The 16,740-nt window shown below is 42.3% G+C and overlaps 1 protein-coding gene across 2 annotated transcripts in view; it reads left to right on the top strand.

The window, feature by feature from the left end:
- Positions 1-16,740, top strand: part of LOC119979396 — a 340,254-nt gene that overhangs the window by 24,590 nt on the left and 298,924 nt on the right. For both annotated transcript variants that reach the window (XM_038821550.1, XM_038821551.1), the window contains exons 2-4: positions 7,544-7,666; positions 10,864-11,025; positions 12,250-12,361. In XM_038821550.1, coding sequence (XP_038677478.1) covers positions 7,594-7,666; positions 10,864-11,025; positions 12,250-12,361 — 347 coding nt within the window. In that variant the 5' untranslated portion in view covers positions 7,544-7,593. The remainder of the gene's footprint in view (positions 1-7,543; positions 7,667-10,863; positions 11,026-12,249; positions 12,362-16,740) is intronic.

Here is a 16,740-nt window from a genome sequence, read left to right as displayed (position 1 = left end):
TAATATTCTTTTTAATGAAAGCTAGCATGGATTCAGGAGGCATCACTAAGCTGAGAGTGGTGGAGAGGCAGTAGATGTAACATAATCTAATAGACCCAAAAGTATTTGAAATAGTGCATTAAAAGTTACAAAGGTTACAATTTGATGATTCAAAGTAATGATTAAAAACTGACCAAACAATAAAAAAAGATGGATGTAGTTATTACAATGGGTGGCGAGAAATTCGAGGGAGTGGCATTTAGGCAATTGTTCTACCAAATGAATGTGGAAAAACAATTGAGGCAGAATTGCTAGACTTGTTAAAGTGGAAAAAAATAAATCATAATTGCCTTCATTTTGTGATATCATGAACATTTGTAGAAGTACCCAAAAGCATTGAACTGATTGTATCGGATTTTGTGGGGTCAAGTTATTTAGATAATGATAATCTTTATTGGTGCCACAAGTAGGCTTACATTAACATTGCAATGAAGTTACTGTGAAAATCCCCTAGTTGCCACATTCTGGCGCCTGTTTGGGAGAATTCTGAATATCCAATTCACCTAATATGTATGTCTTTTCAATTGGCATAAATGCCCAATACAGCTTTGTCCTTGTATGTCAGCTAGCCTAATTGGGGACTTTGAGAAAAGATCCCGTACTCTTCTTTAAAATAATACCATGGGATCTTTCTCGTCCACCCAAATAGGCAGACAACGCTTCGGTTTAACAACTCCGGATGGATTTAATTCAGCCCATCACAGTGGGAAATATAACGACTGGGCCCTCTAATTTTGTGAGAGACCCGGCTTCAGTTTCCAGGCAGTGGAAAAACATCCCCATATCTAGTCAGAGGATAAAGGGGCTGACTTGGTACTGTATTCCTAGCCACTGGCAGCGGGATATCAATTAAGCTAATTAATGAGCCAATTCACATCTATTAGCCCTGAACCCACTGCAATTTAGTGGTGCCTCAGGATTTAAATAGTGGCTTTCCACGCCCTTGGAAGGCACCAGAAAACCCAGTCAGATTTGCAATGACCTCCCCTTGTAGCCAGGCACTCTGCGTGATTCAGGGAGCCAGCATTGGATATAATGGTGGCTGATGAAGACCACCATTCTGCCTTTGTCTCCAATTCCCTCTCCTATGACTCCAATCCCATGTTCACTCACCTTTGGTCTGGGGTCTGAAAGAGTTCTTCCTCCCTCCCTCCCTCCCTCCCCCCCCCCCCCCCCCCCCCCCCCCCCCCATTTATTTTATTTTTATTATTTTTGGTCCATGGACCCATAATCTGAATGTGCCTTTAAGCAGAAGACCCAAACTGAAGCAGCCTGTATATTGGGACATTGTGTTCCCAGCTTTTACGTTTGGAGAGGAAAAGCCCACTCTCTTCTGTGCTGAATGGATCTAATGAACCAGCTTTGGAGGAAGTTGGTTCGATTGGCTATCTGGCAACCGGTGGATTGGCTAGGGACACTGTTTTGCCTGAAGTCAGTCAATGATTGGTTCCTGCGAGATGCGTTCTGAGAGAACTTGGTAGAAGTGTTTACATCATTGAAGGAGGAGGAATTTAGGCTCTTTTCTCTTCTTTCTCTTTCCCTCTTTCTTTCTCTCTTTGCTGTAAACCTGAAATGATCCTGCATATGCAGAGAAAGTAGAAGACAAGCTTGCCAGAGAAAGCCTGACCTTCAGAAAGACATTAACTGGAAGTCATCCCACTGCATCACAGATCCTTCATCCTTTTATTATATTAATATTTCCTTTACCTTTCAACCACCCTTTCCCATTTGTATTTGTGTGTGTGTGTAGAGAGAGTGGGAGTAGTTAGAAAGTCAGGTTGGGAAGTGGGTATTAGATAGTAAGTTACAGTTTCTGTCAGTTTAATTATAATACTGTGTATAAAAAAGGTTACTCATGTTAAAGTTACAAACCTGGTTGCTGAGATTTATTGGGTTCAGTCAAACAAGTCTGGAATTTTAAATAAAATCTAATTTCACCTGTGTTACGATTTTGGGTCCAGTTAAGCTGGAATTGACTGCGCACTAGCCCTGCATGGTGTGACAGGCCCCACAGTGATCCTGGGCCTCTGGTGGGGGCATTGCTGCCCGCAACCATGCCCAGGCTGGCGTTGGCTTGAGGTCTGCAGCTTTCCATGCAACTTCCGCTGCCGGGGTCCTCTATCAGGGAAAAGGCCCGATGGTGGCCACTTACATTCCGTTGGGCCTCCTCTGTGGAGCTGGCAGGCAAGACCCCTGTCCACCTGACAAAATCCTGGCCCTCATCTGAGTACAACAACTTAAAGTGCTGCATTTTTTCATCATGCATCAGAGTGTCAACTTTGACTTTAGTGCTTTACCTCTGGAGTGAGATTTCATCTCAGAACCTTCTGATTGAGAGGTGAGCGTGATACCAACTGAGCCATGCCTGATAGATACTAAAAAGGAAAGCAATGGGAAGGCCCAAAACAGCAGTTAAGAAAGTGCTAGAGTGGTGCAACATGAGTGGATATGAGGACTCCAATTCCAGAGGACAACACTGTCCTGCCAGGTGGCTGTGGCCAAGTTCAATGGTCTGATTGTCCATAATGCTTTACACTGGCAATTCTTCAATTTGAGAAAAATCCTATGCCCTGTTAAGCCTCCTTTCCATAGGAAAAGTGATAAGGTGTTTCCTTTAGTAAACAAGGGCTCAATCATTATCTGTTGTGAGCAGACTAACTTAGAAAAGCAGCTCATCTTTGGCCTGGACCTGCATTTCCAATAATTTAGTGACACAGAAGTGGCAAAGGTTTATCTTCTCTTTCATACTCAGGAAGGATAATGTGATCCAGTCAATACAGGACCAGGAATAAGAGAAAGCAAGAAAGTATTGCTTTGCATGAGACAGTTATGTAACTCTCATGAACGTTTGTCACCCTTGCACCCGCGGGTGTGACAGGCAGCCACAATGTGAATTACAAACTTGTTATTTGTAAGGGGATCAGTAGTGATGACTTAGACTTTGGAACTAAAAACACCATTTCTAAGTTTCTGGTGAAAACAAATTTGGTGGCTGGGGAATAATCAATACTGAGGAGGACTGCAAGAAATTACAGAAGGATGTTAATAAATTAGAAGAATGGGCAGTTAATTCACAAGTGAACTTTAACAGAAATAGATGTGAAGCATTATATTTTGGCAAGAATAGCAAAGAAGTGACATATTACTTGGAAAATAAATATCTAAACAGAGCAAAGGGATCTGAAGTACGAATATGCAAATTACTAAAAGTAGCAATTAAAGAAAGCCAGCGTAGGTTGGGTGCAGTTTTGGTGGGCCAGTGCAGATTTGATGGGCTGAATGGTCTCCTACCACACTAGGGATTCTATGGATAGTGATAGACTTCAAGAAAACATGGACAGGTTTGTGTAATAGGAGGAAAATGGAAGCTGATGTTTATTCCAAAGAAATGTGAAGTCCTAGCTAAGCAGGTCATGGGGCATCTTAGTGGGAGGAGACTGGCGAATGCCTTGTACTTGGGATACAAATGGTGTAATTAATGGGCGGACCAGTATAGTTTTGACACAGGATTTCAAGTTGAACAGAAGTGCCTGACAAGACAGAGGATTTTCAGGTTGTTCCTGAAAGGGTCTCTCTCCAAAGGTCTGCACAGAGAAGTAAGTAACTGTGATTGTTAACTTTAGTTGTAAGTGGCATTTGAACTGTATTGGGTTGCTTCATTGGGATATAGAGTGACAGGTGTAGATAGTGAGTTTTTTCTCCTTTTATGTAAGAACTGTTAATTGTAAAGTTCTGCCTTTGTTTTAATATGGTTAATTCTGTGTTTAAATTTAAGTTTGTTTTACCAGTGAAGATATCTGTGGGTTAATGTTATCACCCCTGTGGTTTAACAGTCTTCCCTCAATCTTCAAAATTGCAAATTGTTGGGATTCTCGTATGGGATCTTAACAATAGGAAGAATGTGATATGTCAATATGAAAAAGTGATACAATTCTAAAGGGGTTAGAACATATTACATACAGTGCAGACGGAGGCTATTCGGCCCATTGAGTCTGCACCAACCCATTTAAACCCTCACTTCTACCCTATCCCCATAACCCAATAACCCCTCCTAACCTTTTTGGTCACTAAGGGCAATTTATCATGGCCAATCCACCTAACCTGCATGTCTTTGGACTGTGGGAGGAAACCAGAGCACCCAAAGGAATCCCATACAGACACGGGGAGAAAATGCAGACTCTGCACAGACAGTGACCAAGCCGGGAATCGAACCTGGGACCCTGGCGCTGTGAAGCCACAGTGCTAGCCACTTGTGCTACCGTGCTGCCCACACGTTGCAGGAGCTGAGGGACGTGGCGGCATATGTGCACAAATTATTGAAGATGGCAGGACAGATTGACAAAGCAGTTCATAAGACATATGTGATCCAGAGCTTTATAAATAGAGGTATCAAGTACAAAGGCAAGGAAATTATGGTGAACCTTTACAGAACATTGATTCAGCCTCGTCTGGAGTACTGGGTTCGGCTCAGGAACCTCACTTTAGAAAGGGTGTGAAGCCATTGCAAAACAGATTTACAAGAATTGTTCCAGAGCTGAGTAATTGAGTTATGAGTATAGATTATTGATCTTAAAGGAGAGAAGGTTGAGAGGAAATTTGATTGAGGTGGCTTGACAGAGTAAATAGGGAGAAACTGTTCCGATTGATGGAAGGGTCACATAACCAAAAGACGCTGATTTGAGGTGATTGATAAAAGAACCAATGGCAGCATGAGGAAAAGCTTTTATGCAGTGTGTTTGGGATCTGGAATGCACTGCCTGGTGGAGGCAGGTTCAATCATGGCTTTTAAAAGTGTGGTGAATGTAACTTAGTAATTCACACTGTATTTACCAATACCATTGTAAGTGCAGTAGCGTTATCCGACCACTAGGGGAGTAGCTCTGGGAATGCTCAGGAGTTTGTACAGGGCTCCACCCTTGGCTCTGCCCACAACTCCTCCCCCTGGACTTGCTGTATAAATACCCTTGTCCAGAGCCAGCCTGCAGTTCATCGAGAGTTCAACGGGTAACAGGCTGGCTCTGTAGTAAGTAGATTAAAACCACTGTTCATATCTTAAAACACGTGTCTAGTGAATTGATGGTTCCATCAAAAAGGTGATTGGATAAATATCTGAAGAGAAGAAATTTGCAGGGCTCCAGGGAAATGACAGGAGAGTTGGCCTAGTTGAGTAGCTCTCACAGAGAACCAGCATGGACGCAATGGACTGACTGTGATCGCCTTTTATCCTGAAACCACTCTTTGACTGAGGTTAATACGACCATAATAAAGGAAGCAAAGCACTAAAATTAATTTCTAGAAGGAGGGAATTAAGAAGTAGAGACGTTAAGCTAATCTTGTGTCGAATTTTGCTTAGACTGCATGTGGAGTACTATGTATAGTTCTGGTTGCGGTAGAGACACCGGAGAAAGTGTACAAAAGGTTCTGAAGGTTGATACCAGAACTGTGAAGTTATATCTGTTCGGAACTGATCAACAGACTGTGTCTCTCTTCTCTTAGAAATTGAAGGCTGAGGCGTGGAGTAATAGAGGTTATTAAAATTATTGAAGGTTTTGACAGAGTAGATACAGAGAGAATGATTCCATTTGTGGGGGAGAACAAAACTTGAGGTATCAATGTAAGAGTCGCAAAGAAATCAAATGGGGAATTCAGAAGGAATTGAATGTGAGAATGTGGAACTTGCTACCATGGGGAAGTAGTCGAGATGAACATTATAGATATATTTAAGGAAAGTCTAGATAAGCATGTGAGGAAGAGGGATGAGAGGACTGTGCTGATGTAGATAGACAAAGAAGGATGGGTGGAGAGTAAATAGTCAAATAGCCTGTTCTGTGCTGTACATTCAATGTAATTTTATATTTGTTTCTCTTCCAAATGGGAGAATAATTTATTTTCACTAGTAACATGAAACTGCAGAGCTATTAAATGTTCACATTGTTAGTGCCAACTACTTGACCAGAGGAGTAGAACATGGAACATACAGTGCAGAAGGAGGCCATTCGGCCATCGAGTCTGCACCGACCCACTTAAGCCCTCACTTCCACCCTATCCCCATAACCCAACAACCCCACCTAATCTTTTTGGTCACTAAGGGCAATTTATCATGACCAATCCACCTAACCTGCGCGTCTTTGGACTGTGGGAGGAAACCGGAGCACGCAGACACAGGGAGAACGTGCGACTCCGCACAGACATTGACCCAGCGGGGAATCGAACCTGGGACCCTGGCGCTGTGAAGCCACAGTGCTATTCACTTGTGCTACCGTGCTGCAACATATTTATCAACCATGTTCCTTTATTTGGGGGAGCCTACAGTGAATCATAGATTCAATCAATAGATTCAAAAAGATGTTTGATAAATCTATTCTGCTGGAATGTGTAAAGGAGTTTTATTTTAAAATGAAGAAAGATTATGGTGACTTGATAGATTAGTGATTAGGATTGTACCTGCTATATAAAGGAGCTGCAGTTATGCTGACTGGTGAATATTTCTGTTAGAGGTGCAGATAACTGGGATATATCAAAGAACCTTTGCCTTTCCTGCAGGATGTGCTTGTTAATGTTGCCAGATGTACTGCCCATGGTTGAATTGAGCATTCTGCTTGCAATGAAGAAACCTGAAGAATTAGTGCTATCCCTCTTTTCTTCGATCAGCTGGATATCTGATAATACATGGCATCCATCGTTATGCTTAAGAGTGTCTAAATCAGGCTGCTGAGACGTACAACACCCACCTGGTTTTATTTGAGTAATGTGGAGTGCACGCTCTTTCCCCACAGAAACACATCCCACTTATCCAAATTGGAGATGTTTTGTACAAAAAGAAAACAACTGGAAGAACTCAGCAAACCAGACGGCATCTGTGGAAAGAAACAATTAATGTTTTGGGCCGATGATCTTTCATCAGTATAATTCTGAAAATACTGAACACGTTGAATAAATATATAAAAATATATTGAAAATGGGCTATGAACATGTCATATGTTAGAAATATACTTTAAACTATATTCTTTCAAAATATGTGACCATCCCTCCACGTTTGTCATTGCGACAGTATTTTGGATTACTGGCACGGTCCTGAGCTTCCATCTTCAGGTGCTATCCCTGTATCCATTGAGGAACCAGAACCAAAGGGCGTGAGGAGAAACAAGCAAAGATGGCAGAGGAGGATCAAACAGGAACATGATACCATCAATGACATCCTTTACTTTCAGAAATGTAACAGTGTGATTGATGAAACTAGTGAAAGGAATTAAAAGTGCTTGAACTGAAGGGAGATAAAAGTGTTGAATGATACATAACTTAGATGTCTGGTACATGTTGGACATAACATTGGATGACAATGCAAGTGATCCCGTGTTAAGCTAGAGGGAGCTAAGGTAGAAAATGTGAGGTTTCTGCGGCCTCTGTTTCTATGCTAAATTTGGTGGCAACAATCTCTAGTACAATCTCTGGTATAAAGCATAAGGGCTTGCATGATAATTTATCTAATTTATTTTTGTTTCAGTTGCATAATTGCAATTTCCTCGCAACTGAGCGACTGTTCCTTTGTTCGTGATGGCATCCAAGACAAAATCTCGGAAGCTTAAACCATTGGATTCTAATGTTATACTCGGGGCAATATCACCAGGTAAGGACAATTAAGAAAATCACATGTGCTAGCTTGAAAATACAGATATTAATCAGTATCAGTTAAGTTTGTGGCATGTTGAACTCAATATCTTGTATGCTTGTGAGAAGAGAAAATGGTCTAATCAGCATAGGTTCAGCACTGAAACATGAAAGGGGCAGTGTTCCTTGATTTCAAAAAATCTAATTAAAACAAAAGTATTGTATATTTAGAAACAAATGTAGAAATTGAGTAGCACTCTGTCAGGGACACCAATTTGCACGTGAATAGGGCACGCATACTGCAGCTGTGTATTCCTGCCCACCTGAAACCTGATTTTCCTTATCTGACAGCACATGGTACGGTGCCAGATACAATAAGCTCACTATTCATTCTTCAAGTCTAGCTGACCTGCAGACAGGATCGAGGGAGGTAGGCTTGACTGTAACAAGGAATTGATTATCTTGTTACAATAATTAAAAATATTTTCATAGTTGCTCAGGGAAACATAAGTCTGCATTAATTTTGCATTGGAAAAATAATATATGCAGCTCCCTTTATAGAATTTTGCAGTCATTGTGTAACTTTAAAATTATTTTTGTTGCAAAATTAATTCTTAATGTATATTGCGAGTTAGCCAAGACCATACATTTAAAATAATAAGCTATTTTCAACAGGTGGATGACTAGTCTGATCTACCAGTGAATTAATTCCCTGCCAAAGCATGAATGCATGTGTTCTTGTGTAAACATTTCAAAAAGTGTCTCCCACAACTCACTGTTCATATCAATGAATAATGAGTTTCTATTATGTTAGTAGAGCTGTTGTTTATTTCTGCTCTGTGCTGATCCTGCTGTTTAGTGATCCAATAACCTTTTATGACATTGATCTAATTGCCTTTGAAAAAAGTTTTTCTGATTTAAGTTTTACCTCCTTGCACGTATACTGTTTATAGTGTATTGCTTTCACCAGCTGGCAGGAAAAAGCAGGGGCCCCCGAGAAAAAATTGCCTTCTCGTGCCCAATTATCCAAGAGCTCTCCCATTTTCTTTTATCATTTGTGGGGAGAGTGAAGAGGAAGCTCTTTGCAAGTCATGTTTTTGGTTACTGCTGTCTTGCATAGCCCCGCAGTGGTAGAAAAAGGAAGTCAAAAGTCAGTAACACATCAAAATCTAGGTGTCCTTTCAGTCAACCATTCTTGATTGGTGACATTTATGGTTTCTGCCATTTTCAGCCTCTGTTGTTGCTGGAGTGAGGATCAGTTTGCAGCTCCAGTAGTAAACCTCCATACATTGTAATTCCAGTTCAGACACAGTGCTCTCACTTGTGCTATGGAATTGGCAAGATTTGAATAATGTAGCCTATAATATTAGTTTGACATCTTCTAATTACTTTCAGAATGGAGAACGAGGATTTATGTGGGGTAAAAGCATGTGGTAGAACCCAACTATCCGGAGAAGGGGGCTTGGCTCTCCCGAGCTTTAGTAACTATTACTAGGCTGCAAACATATCGATGGTCAGGAAGTGGGTAGTGGGGAAGGGGTCGGTCTGGGAGCGGATGGAGGCAGCATCCTGCAAAGGTACAAGTCTGGAGGCTTTACTGACGGCGCCCCTGCTGTTCTCACCGGCTCGGTACTCTACAAGTCCTGTGGTGGTGGCAGCATATCAGACTGGAGGGGGCGTCAGTGTGGTCACCCATCTGTGACAATCACCGGTTTGCCCCGGGGAGGCTGGATGGGGGCTTTAAGGTATGGCAGCGGGCAGGGATTGAGAGGTTTGGGGGTGTATTCATCAAGGAGGGCTTTCTGACCTTTGAGACATTAGAGGAAGAGTTTGATTTGCCGGGTGGGAACGGGTTTCAGTACCTTCAAGTGCGGAACTTTGTATGGAGACAGGTCCCAAGCTTTCCTCGCCTCCCCCTGAGGCGACTACAGGATAAAGTGCTGTCAAAAACAGGGGTTGGAGGTGGGAAGGTTTTGGAGATATACAGGGAATTGTTAGAGTGGGAAGGGGCCCCTATCGGAGAGGTGAAGAGGAAGTGGGAAGAGGAGCTAGGAGGGGAGCTGGAAACTGAACTGTGGGAAAATGCCTTGAAAAGGGTAAATTCATCCTCATCCTGTGCTTAGCTTAATTCGACTTAGCTTGATTCAGTTCAAGGTAGTCCACAGGGCCCAGATAACAGTAGCCCGGATGAGTAGGTTCTTCGAGGAGGTGGAAGACAGATGTGGATGATGTGGGGGTAGCCCGGCCAACCTCGTTCGCATGTTTTGGGCATGTCCAAAACTGAGGGAATTCTGGCAGGAATTTGCTGATGTTATGTCAGAAGTCCTGGAAGGTAGGGTAACTCCGAGTCCAGAATTGGCAATATTTGAGGTGTCGGAGGATCCGGGGGTAAAGTGGGGGAGGGAGGCCAATATCCTGGCCTTCTCCACCCTGGTGGCCCGGAGACAGATCTTGCTGAGATGGAGCTCCCGAAATCAGGAGTGTGGGTCAGCGATATGGTAGGGTTTCTCAGTCTGGAGAAAATCAAGTTCGCTCTGAGAGGATCAATACAGGGATTTGCCTGGAGTTGGCAGGCGTTCATCAATTTCTTTAACAAAAATTGAACGGCAGCAGTAAGGGGAGAAAGGTGAAAGGGGGGGGTGAGGAAAACAGGAGGCATGGTACTGTTAAATAAGGACAGGGAACTTAGTATACAGGTAATTGGGGACAGAAGGGAGAAGTGGGGGACGTGGTTTATTGTTTGTTCTTTTAGGGGGTATTTTGTGCGTCAACCCGCGCGGTTATTTTAGAAATGTCAACATGTTAAATTGTGAAAATTCCAAATGCTTCAATAAAATATTTTCACAAAAAAAAAGAACCCCAGTATACACAAGCTCAGTATAGTCACTTGAAATTCCTCTTTGCTATCTTAATGTTGCTAAACCAACAGCTTCTAGATTTATTTGCATCTGAATGTGAGGACATGTGCCCCCAGTGACAGGTTAGAAGTTTCCTTAGTCAGCCAGGTTGGCCAGTCTTTAGTCCTGCCTGGACCATATGTTAGAAAACTGAGCTTGATGGAGATTTTACTTAGCTCTGGTCTTTCTATGAAAGGCATGCCACCTTTTAGTCCACAAGATACCAAAGAGTTACTGTGTAATATATTGAATAAATGCACCTTGTCTGACATTTATAGATTGTGCTGTTTTGTTCAATATTTTTTCAATGTTTGAACAGCTAATCAGTATCTTGTGCGTCTGATTGAGGACAAAAAGGAACTGTCCTTCAAAAAGCCTACATTGGAAAGAATGAACTTGGTGTTTCAGGTTCTCGAAGACCTCTTACCACACATGGGTATATTTACCAGAGTACTGAAACTCATCAGGGATGAACTCTATGGTAAGAAGAAGAAAGCTATCAATATTTCCTTTCTACAACCATGCAATATTACTCCTTGCAAGCTGCCAGTCAATATTGATTTTTTTTCCCACTTCAATAATAGACACACAGTGGGATTATTTTGGTGAAGGAGTGAAAACTGGCACTGAATAGATGCTGTGCTATTGAAATACGCCTGTTGAAAGTTTTGTTTTAGCACACACATTTTATCCTAATTGATGATTACCATAATTTGAATTTTCCTGAAGCTGTGAAATCAGATATCTACAGATTTAGCATTCATGCATTTTCATGAGGCAGTATATGCGGACTCCATACACCACTTTTACTGAAGTTGTGGAGTGGGGTGACTGATGCACAACAGCATGTTTCAGAATGGCACAAGACCTGAATGAGGATCCACAGGTTCTCAGACGTGCCACTGGAGATCCTGGTGGAGGAGGTTCAGAGCAGGATTGGTGTTCTCCACCTGCAGGAGGACTGACTCTACCTTGCCCTCTGTTCCCCCTGTCCCTACCTCCTGCACCAGCTAGTGGTGTCCTTTTCAGCCTTAAGTCTGCTTCCCATTATTTCTGGAAGCCAAGATGCAAATGACAGAGCTGTTCCTTTCCCTTGGTGACATTAGCTGAACCTTCAGAGAGTTTCCAGAACAAATGTTGATAAGCACTGGTGAAATCTTGGTGGTGTCCCAGAAGGTGTCTTAATGTATTTCATAAGCCCTCTTCCAACCTCCTGTCGCAAGTGAAGGGTAAAATGTGATGTACCTTTGAATAATGTTTGAAATCCTCTGCAAAGACTTGTTTACTCTTAATCAGCCAATTGGTGTTAGGAGAGGGTGCTATTTAATCAAAATGCCATGCAACCTCCTCAATGAATTCTAGCTGTCAATTTAAATGTCAAACAGCCCCATAAAGATTGTTCAGGTGGCTGTTCTGCAAGCTTTAACAAGATAGCAGAACGCAGGTTAAACTGGCATTTCAGCTGAAGACCAATCTTGCCCCCTTTGGAGCTACAACAGAAATAACTTGTATTCATATGTCTTTGCTTTTTGTGGAAGATCAGCCCCAATGTATTTTGTACTTCTCCTTGATGCGATTATATTCTTGATATTAATGTACTCAATTACGTAATTAACTTTTCAGTGATAAATGTTGGGTTAGATTTGTTCAGTAAATTAGTCAGCAGCTTTTCAAAAATGTTCTATCTTAATGTGATGTCTTTTAGATGGAGTATATAGTTCCCAACTTACTGCGAGTTCAGCAGCAGAATCTGAAACAGCTGATGCAATCGCCCGAGAACCTTACTTCAGCTTGTTTTGTAAATTACAGGAAAAACGGTTAGTGATAATAGAATTACGAACCTTTGTTCTGCATATTACAGATAGCATGACCTGAAAAATCATTTAATTAACAAAGACCCTTTATCTGCAACTCTCAAGGACTATTTCTGGTCACAATTACATAGTGTAATGGGTTAATAGAATGGATATGCTAATGGCTAATGTAGACGGTGATGTCTCAGTCACATCCGCATGAAGTGCAAAAGCATTGTAAAAGCATTATAGCTGCTGCTAGAAAAGTGAAACTTTGCCGTTGGTAAGTTACCAGTCTTTATTTTGTACAGAAGAAAACATTATTTCATTACTCTTGACCAATATTGCTAAGAATATACATAGTTTTATAAATTGTGAAATGGAGGCATCCCAAGTGCTTATGCTCTGGGCAGGGTGGCACTCTGACACTCCTGGTTCCCACTGGGCACCTTGACACTGCCAGCCTGGTACTCTTGAAATGCCACCTGGGTGTGAGCCTGGCACTACCAGCAGTGTCAGAGTGCCACCCTGCCCAGAGCGTAAGCACATGGATGCCTCCAATCTCCCAGCGTGGGCCAGATCCAGATCGCGATGTCTCGTGAGGTTTGGTTGAATCTCGCGAGACGCCTCGAGCATTGCGAATCTCGCGAGAGGCCTCTCACGAGATTCAACGCCTTCGTTGCACCACCAGGCCGGGTGTGTCAATGGGTAAATTGCACCCATAGAATATGTCGATAAACATATCCATAAAGCATCTTGCATTCAGCAATTGATGCTCACACTGACTAGGACACTGTACCATTTAATTCAAATATATAATTCAGACATTAATTACGTAATATGTCAGTTCATCTCCTGATTAAATCTCAAATTTAGCATTCTCAGTTAAATTCATCTTCTAAATCTCTGAATTATAGGTTGAACACTCGATAGCCATGTATTGTTTTCTCATTATACCAGTTAATGGCCATGTTCTGTTTCCCAGAAATCACTTTGTCAGTGATTGTGGTGAGGAATATTTTGTTCTTCTCATCCTACCTGGATAGTACTGTGGATTGAAGATGTGAAAGCACTGTCGTTAATTTACAATGCTAGACAGATTTCTGCTTCCAGCTATCCAGTGCATGGACTTGCTAGTAAAAGTTATGATTTTGTATATGGTTAAGTTTAAAATGGATCATTGTAATTTTGTGGACTTAGATGTTAACACATGGATGCTTTGATTAAATTTTGCTGCACACTTGTTGACCTATCAAATTACCTTCTTGCCATTTCCATGTAAGAGTGGGGCCATTGTTTCAAGCATGCATATACATTTAATGAGTCTAGGGCCATGATTCTGAGAATGTTATGGGAAATATCTTGAAGGGATGTTCGTGAACAAAAAAAACAAAGGGTGATAAATGTTAATACTGTTCAACAAAAAATGAATTGTTTCAAGGGAGTATCACTTGTGAGGCTTATTAGTGAGCTGTTCTGTCCTGGGAGTGTTTCAAGACTGACTAATTGGATTGCCTCAGAGAGTGCCCACCGTGTTTAATGCATTATACATAACAACTAGCATTTATATAGCCGTAATGTAGGAGAATCTCCCAAGGGGCTTCACAGGAACGTAATCAGATAAAATTTGACACTGAACTAAAGAAGGAGGGGTTAGCTCAAAGTTTGGCCAACGCAGTGAGTTTTACTCGGGGTCTTAAAGTAACAGAGAGAGTTAGAGAAGTGGAACTTCAGAACTTATATACTAACTGTATAAGATGAACGCCAACCAAAGCTCGAGTCTTAAAACAGAATGACCTGCATCCAAGGCAAGAAAATAGCCTTCGTTCCGCCACAATGTGCATATCAGCTGGTCTCCATAAACACATCTACTCTGTTTCTTATTTCGCTGGTGTATGCTGCTGTAAGCTGTTTCTCTGCTTGGCTGCTCTAATGCTGATATTTAAATATTTCTTTCTCCTGGCCATAATCTTAGCATCAGCTGCTGATATTAATTCATCGCCCCCTGTGTCTATCCTGCTGAGCCAGGGAAGTTTGGTAATTTGAATACCCTGGGGTGGTTGTCTTAGTCACTGGGGCGCATCTTTTTTTTTTCTGCCTGCCAAAAGAGGTTGGAAATCCTGAAAGACTGAGTAGTGTCTTGTGGGTGACAGGTATATACTGGGGCTGACCAAAATGAAAGAAAAACTGCCCCCTCGCTCCATTTAGGCCAACTGAAGCACTGCAGACTTTCAGGTTGTGTTCTTTGCGAGTAATATAAGAGCTTCCTGCCAGTGCTTTTGAAGGTGGGGATGCTTGTAAAATAGAACGAGTGGTCAGTCTGCTACATTTCTCCCCCCCCCCCTCCCATCACAACCTGTCCTCTATATTAGGTGTCAGACACCCACCCATTCTTAGGCCTAATGAGGCTCTGAAGTAGCCGATTAATTGCTACTCTGACCAATTAAGGCTGCCCTCTGTGTAATATTGCAGTGTCTGTAATCATTTTGGTCGACAAGGTGCTGACTGTCTTTTAAATTGGTTGGGGGGTAATCTATCCCCCGATTTAAAATTCACCCCAAGGTGAGACCTCAATCTCTGCCTACTGCAATTTTTCAGTGTACGGAGGGTGTTCGGGACAAGGTGAGCAGTCCAACCGCTTTGCCTGCATGAGCTCCTGCCAGGCAGAGATTGGGTGTACCTCCTTTGGTATACCCTGTGCCCATCGGGGTTATCCCCTCAAGATCATACCCCACTATCCCTTGACTCCAGCTTCACTAACTAGTCATCCCCACTGCCCCCCTCACTTCCCATCTAGGCCCGCCCAAAATCCCTGGACTTACACCAAGTCCAGGAGACATTGGCCAGGGTTTTCCCGTCCTGTTCACATTGGGCGGGCTTAGTGACGAGCAGAAAATATCGCGAGAAGGCCAAAGTTGCGTTTCATGTTGATGTAAAAGCAGGAAGTGGGCTGCATTTTCCATCATTCAACGTCTGGGACCTCATTGTATTACAGTCGCATATCATTACTGGGCCCATATTCTGTAAAAAAAAAACCCCGCCCCGGTCAAAAGACTGCAGTCTGATGCCAGAATGGCATGATGCATGACTGGTCTCAGAATGCGTGCAATTGGTGAGCAGAACTCTGAGGGGAGCTTGGAGGTGAGCGCAGCCAAGGGTAATGCCAGAGGTTCCCGGGGTGCACCTGGATGAAGAGTGTTTCCTGTTCTCCTCGTTGTGCGCTGCGGCGGTTGTTAAAAATGGCACCCAGATCATCGAAACACTGTGTTGATGGCGGTGCGGGTGAATCAGAGGCCGCCTGCTAGTGCTATGTATTGGAACCTCTGCCTGCCTTCTTTTTCTTCTAAGTTCCGCACTATATTGTGGAAAAAACGCCATTGTCGGAGGTGGCCTTGTGCCATTTTTCTTGCCCAACATCAGCCTTTGCTGACATCAGAGAAAATCTCGCCCATCCTTTCTTCTTCATTGGGATTGCTTCTAGTTCCAGCAGTGACCACCTCCCTCTTCTGTCACTGCTGGGACTACAGAGTTTCCATCCAATCTGACTGTCCAGCAGCTCAGTAGGTTGGGGAGTCTTCCCTGATGGGTCGCAAGTCCCAGTCTGACCTAATTAAGACCAGTCATGTAATATTACTGAGGGGTAGCCGGATTTCAGGTGGACCAGGTGCCATTCCCTCATAAACATCTACTCCAAGGTGTGGGCTCAGTGGTCCCTCCATTTAAAGTTGTCCCTTTTCCTTTAACCTGGAGATTAGGCAGATTTTGTTCATCACTTCCTGATAAGTTAACAGACACTTAGCTCTTGTAGGAAGTTGCCCTTCAAGTTTTTCTGCATCTCTGAGGTTCTGTTTAGTGCTCTGTAGGCCAGATATTTCAGAGACTAATAAAACTTGCCAAATTAAGGCAGGTACACTCAAATGTCAGTTAAACTGGAATGTCTTTGACCTTGTGACCCTTTGAGTTGGGAGTGGACCAAACTGCTCGCAGGTTTGCCCAGGGCCCAAATGAATTTTAAAGGTTTATTTGTGAGGTAAATGATTAAAGATGGAATTAACTAAAGTTAATCTCCAATTCAAGTTAATCTCCAATTCATACTTCTGACAGCAAGTCTTTTACATCCTGACAGGTAATGGATTCTTTAGTTATGTTATTTGAGAGGTCTAAATTTCAAAAATGCCTCAATTATATTTTCATATTCGTATTCTCAATGAACATGATTTAAATTTTAATCATGAACCTCATATCAATTACCTGCAATGTGAAATTGTTCATATGGAAAGAGTGGAGCAAGACATAAATAATTATGTTTTAGTTTTTTAAAATATTGCCATGAGGGGCTTGTTAATACTTTTGGAAAGTGTCCTGTTGTGCAACGACACTCCTCCAATGATGGAAAGGAGAGA

Source organism: Scyliorhinus canicula, chromosome 16 (genome assembly GCF_902713615.1).
Source record: "Scyliorhinus canicula chromosome 16, sScyCan1.1, whole genome shotgun sequence".
NCBI lineage: Eukaryota > Metazoa > Chordata > Chondrichthyes > Carcharhiniformes > Scyliorhinidae > Scyliorhinus > Scyliorhinus canicula.
This window is presented reverse-complemented; position numbering and strand designations above follow the sequence as displayed.